Below are 9,192 nucleotides of genomic sequence, written 5' to 3' on the forward strand. Positions count from 1 at the left end.
ACTTAAAAAAAAAATCAGAGAAGCTCTGAGGGTGTGGAGGTGGTACCAGTTGTCACCCCCAACTCTGCCCTGGGTTCCCACCCCATTAAAAAATAAAGACAGTAGATCCAGGCATGGTGGCACATGCCTTTAGTCCCAGCACTTGGGAGGCAGAGGCAGAGGCTGGCCACTCTCTGTGAGATCCTGGCCAGTCTGGTTTCCACAGCAGGTTCTAGTTCAGCTGGGGCTGCAGGGAGACCCTGATCAAAATAAAATACAAATAAACAAAAAATACAGAAACATTTGGAAACTGTGGCTATCCCTCCAGCTCTGTGGGATGGATGGAGACAGCTCTGCTCTGTCTCCATTATTTTGGACCCAGGATCACTGGGAGTGCCCCAAACCCCATGCCACACATCCCAGCTCCTGGCTACCTTCTTCCTCTGGCCTGTCAACGTCCCCAATGCTGCGCACTGTTGGGGCCTCCTTGGTCTCCTTCCTGGGGGCTGCTGCTGCCCTCCTAGTCTCAGTCCGAAGCTGCATGGTGGGCGGGTTCTGGCCTGCATCTGGGCGTGGCCTCTTTGGGGGGCGACCTCTGCCTCTCTCAGGGACTGGGAGCTTCAGGCCCATGCCTAATGGCATACTGGGGTCAGAGCCTTTGACATTGACATGGAGATCCTCCTCCTGGATCCCAGAGGGTAGCCGGGTTGAAGTTGGGGTCATGCAGCTGTCTGCCCGTCTCTGGATCTCTCCAATGCGCTCTCCCTGGGAAAGGTTGGAGCCCCTTCTTCGGGGCCAGGTGGGTTTCTCTCCTGAATTCCTCCACCTTTTATTGGCAGTGGTCTCATGTCGATGGCCCTGCTGTGACGCAGGCCCATCCCGAGAACCATTTCCAGTGGGAAGGGGCAGTGGGGCTCTGGGGTGTCCACTCTTCCCCAGGCCTGTCTTGTGGGCCACTCTGCACTCTGAATCTTCTTTATGTGCAGACAAACCTGGAAGGCTTTGTGCTTTGCACTCCTGCCGCTTCTTGGGTCCTGACTGCACCTTCCCATCTTTGTCACCTTCAGGAAGAAAAGATGGAAACAGAGAACTGGGGACCCAAGAGGCCACATCTGTGCATAGCTTCTCTTTTGGAGACAACACAGCCCCATCTTGATTCAGACTTTGACTTTCTTGACTCAAACTGGTTGTCTGGTTCAAGATATCCAGAGCCACCCGCAGAGAGCGCCTGTAGGTCAGTTCCTCCAGGGGTGCAGCAGGTACCTCATTCTGCGAAGCTGCGGGGGAGAAGCACAGTGAGAAGCTCCAGTGGACAGGGCCTGGTGCACAGGCAGGAGAAGGCCAGGCGTCACCCAACTATGTTTTGCACAAAAGAGAACAAAAGTAACAGAGGGCTGTGTGGCCCACACCTTTAATCCAGCACTCGGGAGGCAGGGGGATCTCTGTGAGTTCAAGGCCAGCCTGGTCTCCATAGCAAATCCAGGCCAGCTAGGGCTACAGGGAGGCCCTGTCTCAAAAAGACAAAAAAAAAAAAAAAAAAAAAAAAAAAAAAAAAAAAAGCACAAACAGACTGACGTCAGTAGTCTGATTGGCCAAAACTGGTCAATTCAATTTCCCAAATACTATCTGTAAATGATATTCAAATGTCTTAAATTCAGTGGTTCTTATTTGAAGGGCAGTATCACCTAGGAGGGCACACACCGCCTCCAGCAGACCCGCTTGACACCTGCTTAGTAAATATTAAAGTTGCCCACAAACTGCCAGCCCCCTAAAACCTACCCTCTGAGCACTGCACTCAGGCAAGGACTCTGCCCAAATAACAGCAGGTTCCAGAAGGCAGAGGAAGCCAGCCCTTGCTTGCATGGAAGGATTCATTGCTAGGCCCTAAGTCCCCAGTAGTGTGTTATATGCTCGGGCACAGTCTATATCTCACAAGAGGCAGGGGTGCTGGGTGTTGAATTGAGTCCCCCTGCCTGTCCATCTGGGTGGTACCAACAGGTGACCCAAAGGTGCTTGAGTAGATGCCAGTCAGCCCTGTCCTTGTTCCCCTGGATCCCCCAGGGATAGAAATATTTTATTTACCTCCCATCTTTAAAAAAATTGGCAACTGATTTATCTCTGCTATTGTAATGAATGTGGTACACACTGTCTAGCACTGAGCTACAACCCCAGCCCAGCTCGGAACCAGCGTTCCCCCCTGCCTTAGCCTCTCTGGCTCCTGTTCCTGCTGCTGAGGTTCAACGCCACTTCTGTTCCTATGAGCTGAACACTTGGCTCCAGTGGGGACTCATCTTCTCGGGTCCTCTCCACCTATCTTTGTGGGCTCTATGGTGGCTCTTGCCATCTGGCAGGCCTGGTTTTGGCCAGAGGTCTGAGAGCTGCTGGTTGCATGTGATAAGATCCTGGCTTGAAACCAGTCACGGGGTTGAGGGAGGAGGATTTCCCCAGTTCTAGGCCAGTAGGGGCTGCCTCAAAGGCTAAGAACCCTCCACCACCAACCCCCCCAAAAAAACAGGCCTAGAGCCTGACTGAGTGCAGTCATGGTGGGTGCCTATCCACAACAGCATCCAAAGAAAACCACATACACATAAAAAAGAACAGGAATAGTTCTGGGGGGAAAATCTAGAAAGCAAAAAACCCTTGGAAAGGAAAGGTTGGGGAAAGGATAGAACCCAATGCAAAGCCCTGGGTTCCATCCCCAGCATCCAAAAACCAGTTCAAGGTCACCCTCAGTTACGTGTTGAGTTCCCGGTCAGCATGGGCTACATGAGGCCTTCTCAAAAAACAAACAAGCCAGCAAATCCATTCCTCCTTCTCCTGCAAGTTTTCTGGGTATCACATGCGTGACTGTGGCCATGGAGCTAACCCTCCTGTGCAGCCCCGTGGTAGCCTGGCTGGGTCCCTTACCCAGGAAGGTGGCGATGTTCTCGATATGGGACTTCTGCAGCACCTCCACTGCAGAGCTCTTCACTTGAATCCTGCGGGGACACAGCAAATCACTATGACACCAGCCAAGCTTACCTGCCACCAGCCAAAAACACTGGGACATCTTCAAATTCAACCATCTAGAGGACAAAGAAATGTGGCCAGTGTCCCTCTCCCAACCTTCTCTCAGAAGGAAGGATGCAATGGCTGAGGAGGTGGCACAGAGGGGACAGGTGACAGGCATCAGTGACCCTGCTGAATGTGGCTTTTTTTCCTTCCCTTTTTTCTCCCCCCAACCCTTATAAGACAGAAAAGGTTGCAGGAGTTAAGAGTAAAAATAAATTCAAATTGGGACTTTAATAAGGCAAATCCCACTTTCAACTGCACAAATAACTCCTGTTAGGTTTTTCCAAAAGCTAATGTCACCAAGAGCTGTTTACAGCTCAGCAGGTGCGTTTTAGTTTAAAAGGAAGCTCTTTCTTTTTAAACTCAAGTATTCAATTACCTTCCTTGCCGCAGGGAGAGCAGAAGTTGGGGACGTGCTGGGGACACTGTGTGGCAGGCTCTGAAGATGGTGCCGGGTAGGTGGTAGCAAGAGAAAGGAGCCAGCCAAGGGGGACCCAGGAGACGCTTCAGAGGTAGGGACTGTAGGAGGGGACCAGCGCCTACACACCACATTCCTGCCTGTGCACACCCATCGTCCTTGACCCTCAAGGGGTCACCATATTTTTAACAGCAGAAGGAAGGATATTAGAAACTCCCAGGCACAGGTTAAAAAAAAACACCTTTTTTTTAAACAACAACAAATCCAAAAACCAAAAAGCAACACTTAACTTTTCCTTCAGGGAGAGTATTTGAACTTCTAGAAAGAATTCCTTTTTTGTTTTGTTTTTGGTGGCCATCTCAGTTCTGGACAAAACCTACATGTAAAAAACAAAAGCATGAAAAGGAAAAAATTAAAAACAAAGAATTCTTGTAAAGAAGCGATTACCTGTAAATGATGCAATTATCTACCAATTATCCACCAAGCCCTTTTGCAAGCAATGCTACTATAAGATTTAACGGACACCCAGCCCAATCCCTGTTCAGGTGGGGAAACTGAGGCACAAGAACCCCTGGCTAACCCAGGCCAGGCCCCAGGCTCAGTGCTTCCTGCTAAATTGCTAGAAAGCACCCTCCAAACACTCCACTTACTCTGTATCTTGGGGCTCCTAGCCAAATCCTTCCCAGAGTCACAGCCTTACATGCCTTTTTAGAGCTGACTCTGATATATATGTTTTTCTTTTCCTTAGTATCAAAAAAAATAACATTTTCTGAAGTAGGACCTCATAAACACTGGACCAAAGCCCCACGGAGCAGACGGGGACCCTGGGACACATGCCAGCAAATCCAGGCGCCAGGCATATTTAGGTCCAATTCTTCCTCCTGGAGTCACTGGGAGGGAGGCTGATAAAGACTTTAGTTACCCAAAGTCATTTCTAATTCTGGAAACTAAGAGAATAAGGCTGTCACCTTCGCAGGCCACAATCGCTTCTCCCATTTGCACAGCACATACTGGGCGTCTGACATGACGTGGAGCTGTGGCAAGGTTGGAGCTGTGGCAAGGAGTGACTGGGTACGCTGGGTCCCCTGTAAGAGAGGAATACAATGGTTTAGAGGTATTAACTTGCAGGTAACATTCAAGGGACATCACACAGGCTCTAAGACCCAGGTCAATCCTGAACTTGGTCCTGTGATACTTGAGCAAGAAGCCAAGTGACAGACAAGCACCCGGCCTGCAGAGGCGCCTGCACTGTGTCCCATAAATAAAATTCACTAGACACCCTATCCGAGGTTGCACCCCAATTACTCTGACCAGGCACCACATAGTGGGCCATTAGAGCTCACAACCCATCCTGACACAGGCCTGAAGGTTGACTGTGCTCAGGCAGGGAACAGCTGCAGGCAGTCACCACACCCCTGGCTGCCTGGGCTGTGGACTGAAATGGAAAAATGGGGGAGGAGACAGCAGGGCTGGGGTTGCGGGTGTTCCAGCAGCAGAAGAGGGTTTTCCGGGAGACAATCAGCTGTAGAAGCGGGAGTTTAGGTAGCAAACACAGGGCTTCAAAGCAGAAGGGGCTCACAGCAGCACAGGAGAGGTTCAGACAGCAGAGTTAGGAATCTCAGGCAGCAAATATGGGGTTCACAGCAGGAAGGAAGAAGGTTCAGCAAGGAAGGGGGTTCAGTGGGTGGAGATAAGGTTCATAGCAGACAGGTTCAGGAAGCAAATATGGGGTCTATGGAAGAGATGGGGGTTCAGGCTGTAGAAGAGGGTGGATCAAGTTGCAAAGACCAAGATTCAGACAAGAAATCTGAGGTTTTTCAGTAGGGATAGGCTTTCAAACAGGAAATATGGGGTTCACAGCAGTGATGGGGGTTCAGGATATAGAAGAGGGGGGATTGGCCTGCAAAGATCAGGATTCAGACAGGAAATTCAGGGTTCCCAGTAGGGACAGGGTTTGAACTACAGAGATAATGGACTGGATAATACAGGCTCTGCAGCAGAAATTCAGGGCTCAGGCTGCAAAAGAGGGGGTCAGACTGTAAATTCGTTAGGCCACAGAGATAAGGGATAAGGTAAGAAATACAGGGTTTGCAGCAAGAAATTTGGGGTTCTCAGTAAGGAAAGACACTCTCAGGCTGCAGAGGGATTCAGGTAGGAATGACAGAGTTCAAGGTGCAAAAGAGGAGGCTCAGCCAAGAAATTCCGGGTTCACAGCAAGGATGGGGGTTCAGGTTGAAAGGGGTAAGAGATTAGGTAAGAAATACTGGGCTCACATTAGGAATTCAGGATTCAGGCTGCAGAGAGGGGATTCAGCACGGATGGGTGGAGGTTGAGGCTGCAGAGACAAGGGGTCAGCAAGAAAATGAGGGTTCGAAGCAGGAAATTCGGGGCAGGGACGGGGGTTCAGGCGGCAGAGATGAAGGATCAGGTAAGAAATAAGGTTCCAGACAGGCAGGCGGGTCTCTGTGAGTTCCAGGCCAGCCTGGTCTACAACACGGAGTTCCAAATCAGCTGGGGCTACAAGGAGACCCTGTCTCAAAATGACGAAAAAAAAAACCCCAAAACCAGGCTTGCTACGCAGCAGGAAATTTGGGGTTCAGGTTGCAAAAGGGAATCAGACAGAAAATTCGGGGTTCCCAGCAGGATGGGCGGGGGTTCAAGTTGCAGAGAGGGAGTTCAGACGGGAAATTCGGGGTTCTCAGTACGGGCAGGGATTCAGGCCGCAGAAAGGGACTGGGGCAGGAATTCGGGGTTCGGCCCTGCGCAGAACTAGCCCCGCCCTGCGGGTCCGGCCCAGGAGCTGCGGTCCTCAGGTCTCGCCGCGGGGCCCGCCCGGCCCAGCCGAGGGTCGCAGCGGGGCTCACCCGGCGCCTCAGCCCACTCTGCTCTCTCTTCAGGCCAGGCCGCGGCGGCGCCAACGGCGAAAGCCCACCCGTCCACCAACAGCCACCAGACCGCGCGCTCACCGCCTCCGCCGCCGCGCAGCTCCCGGCGCGCTGGGGGCGGTGCCGGCCCCCGCAGCGACGCCGAGTCCCGTCCTCCCACCGCCCAATGGGAGGTGCGTGTCTAACCCTCTGCCCCGCCCACGGACGCCAGTGTCCCGGCCAAGCCACGCCCCAGCTCTCGACCACGCCCCTCCCCTCCCGCCTGCCCCTCAGCTGGTGCATCGAACTGGGCTCGGTGCTGGCCCGGGAGCCGCCCTGTCTCGGATTGGCGCCAAGCCCTGCCCTCGCCACCGCCCAATGGGAGGCGCGTACCTACAACCTCGACCCCGCCCACAGCCGCCAGGGTCCAGGGTAGGCCACGCCCCCAAGGCCGCTGCTCGGACCTCTTCAGCTTTCCAACAGCGCGTAACGAGTGCGCGTGCGCAGAACGGGTACGGGCAGCCTGCGAGCAGCTGCCTAGGCGCCGGCCTTTTCCTACTTCCTGTAAGCCTGGGTGGGAAACCCTGACAGCACTTCCAGAACCTTCCATCACTTGTAGCACCTTCCAACCCCTGGGGTGATCTATTCACAATCCAGAGAGTGGTATACCCTCTGTGGAGAGAAGACAACCTCATCCCAGAGTGGAAACAGGAATATGAGGTGGGGGTCCCTAAGTGTCCTCTAGCTAAGCGAGTGCAGCAGGAGGCGCACCCAGGGCCGCCAAGCGCCTTTCCAGAATCAGAAGCTTACAGTGCGGCCACCCACAGCGAGCTATGACCCCCAACGACAGTGATGGAGAATAGGCTTGACTACAGAAGGGAGATGACAGGCCTGCACCCTGAGTCCCATCAACAGGGTATCCACCAATATGGCGTACCTGCACCCCAAGTTCCATCAACATGGTGGGCCTGCACCCCAACTTATATCCAGATGATGGGCCTGTACCCCAAGTTCCATCTTCAGGATGGCCCTGTGCTCCAGGTTCTATCCTCATGATGGACCTACATCCCTATTTCCATCCACGATGTGGGCCTGTACACTGAGTCCCATCCAGATGACATGTCTGTACCTCGAGTTCCAAACACAGGGCAAGCCAACAGCCAAAATTTCATCCAGAGAGTAGCCTTGAACCCAGAATTCCACCCCAGATAGTAGGCTCCTATCCCAAATTCCAAATATTCACTATTGTAGGTCTACACTCCAGGTTCTAGTGATCCAGGAATCACAGGCCTGGATGCTCAGAGGGGGCACTGGGGGCCTCCATGCAGCCCTGGTTGGGTGGGCACCCTGCATTACTAGTTGAGGTAGTTGGTTCTCCTCACCTGGGTCCACATCAACAGGTGATTCTAGTACCTGTCCATGGGGAGACTGTGGCTGGAGTGCTCTTCCATGGAGTTCTGGAGTCTGATCAGTGAGGTCTGCTCTTGGAGTTCATAATTTGACAGTAAGAATCAGATTCATTAAACCAGTCACCAGGAGACTGGTCACCCACCTGCCCGGTTATGGTTAGGGTACGTCATCTGACCAATTCATCTCCTAACAATTCACCAGTTAACCCCTCCATCTGAGAGGCTGTTCACCAGCTAACCAACCAGTTAACCCCTCCAACTCTGAGCTTGTTCACTAGGCAAGCAGTTCATCCACTAACCCATTCACCAGTTAACTCTTCCATCTCGTAACCTACTCAATACGTGACCAGCGTATCAGTGAATCCACACAGCTAACCCATCCATCCATTAACCATGCAGTTAACCCAGCCCTAGTTCAGCTACTCACCTGTTAACCACTCATCAGATGCGCTGCACAGATCCTCCACCTCATCTGCTTCCTCAGCTTTTAAACTCAAGTTGGGGCCCCTCCAGCTCCTAAAGCCTTGGAGACACCAGGTAACTGCCTTCCCTTTTGTGACAAGTTCAAGGTACCCAACTGTAACTGGACATCTATAAAACTGGGGTGGGGACACTGGCCTGTGCAGGTAGGCCAGGTCACCACTTGGTGTTAACAAAGATAGGTGACAGCCTGTGTTCCTAGAAGCACAGTCCCCTTATGGTCTAATTAAAGACCTCAGTTCAGAAAGGACACATTCACCCTGGCTGACTGGCTCAAATGATGGTGTCATGTCTTACCTGTCATTGACTTAACAAAGGAAGAGGGGCCTGGAGAGGCAGCTTAGCAGTCAAGAGCACTGGCTGTTCTTGCAAAGGACCTGATTTCAGTTCCCATCACCCGCACGGAAGCTAACAACCAGTTCCAGGGATTCTGGTGCCCTATCATTACGTTGAGGTTCCCCAAGCCAGCAAATCCCACTCCCGGGGATCTGCCATAGAATGAGCCATGCCAAAGCTGTGTGGGCAAGGACCAGTCCCACAATACCAAGACCTGAAAAAGATCTGAGGCACTGGCTAAGGCTGGCCTCAGTGGGTGGAGTGCTAACAGCTCAGTTGCTTAATTGCTAATAACTCAGTGGGTAGTGTGCTTGTAGCTTAGTGGGTAGAGTGCTTGTAGCTCAGTGGATAGATTGCTTGTAACTCAGTGTATAGAGTGCTTGTAGCTCAGTGGACAGAGTGCTTATGGATCAGTGGGCAGAGTACTTGCTTAGCTGTTTAACATATACAAGGCTCTTTGTTCATCAGCTACACATAAGCCAGGTATAGTGGAGAATGCCTCTCATCCCAGTGTTCAGGAGGTAGAGGCAGGAGGATGGGAGTTCCAGGTCATCCTCAGCAACATAGGAAGTTGAGGCCAGCCTGGGCTACATGACACCCTATTTCAAAACAAAACAACACACACACACACACACACACACACACACACACACAC

The 9,192-nt window shown here is 52.2% G+C and overlaps 1 protein-coding gene across 4 annotated transcripts in view; it reads right to left on the bottom strand.

The window, feature by feature from the left end:
* Positions 1-6,481, bottom strand: part of Pwwp3a (PWWP domain containing 3A, DNA repair factor) — a 25,026-nt gene extending 18,545 nt beyond the window's left edge. For 3 of the 4 annotated variants that reach the window (XM_029565453.1, XM_008837167.3, XM_029565451.1), the window contains exons 1-5: positions 6,313-6,460; positions 4,417-4,533; positions 3,739-3,824; positions 2,887-2,957; positions 414-1,256 (exon numbers count right to left, since the gene is read on the bottom strand). In XM_029565453.1, the coding sequence (XP_029421313.1) occupies positions 414-1,256; positions 2,887-2,957; positions 3,739-3,824; positions 4,417-4,473 (1,057 nt within the window). In that variant the 5' untranslated portion in view covers positions 4,474-4,533; positions 6,313-6,460. Of the gene's footprint in view, positions 1-413; positions 1,257-2,886; positions 2,958-3,738; positions 3,825-4,416; positions 4,534-6,312 lie in introns of all 4 variants that reach the window. The other variant, XM_029565452.1, reaches the window with a different exon arrangement.
* Positions 6,482-9,192: the final 2,711 nt, after the last annotated feature.

This window comes from Nannospalax galili, unplaced genomic scaffold (genome assembly GCF_000622305.1).
Source record: "Nannospalax galili isolate Female #2095 unplaced genomic scaffold, S.galili_v1.0 scaffold77, whole genome shotgun sequence".
NCBI classification, from domain to species: domain Eukaryota; kingdom Metazoa; phylum Chordata; class Mammalia; order Rodentia; family Spalacidae; genus Nannospalax; species Nannospalax galili.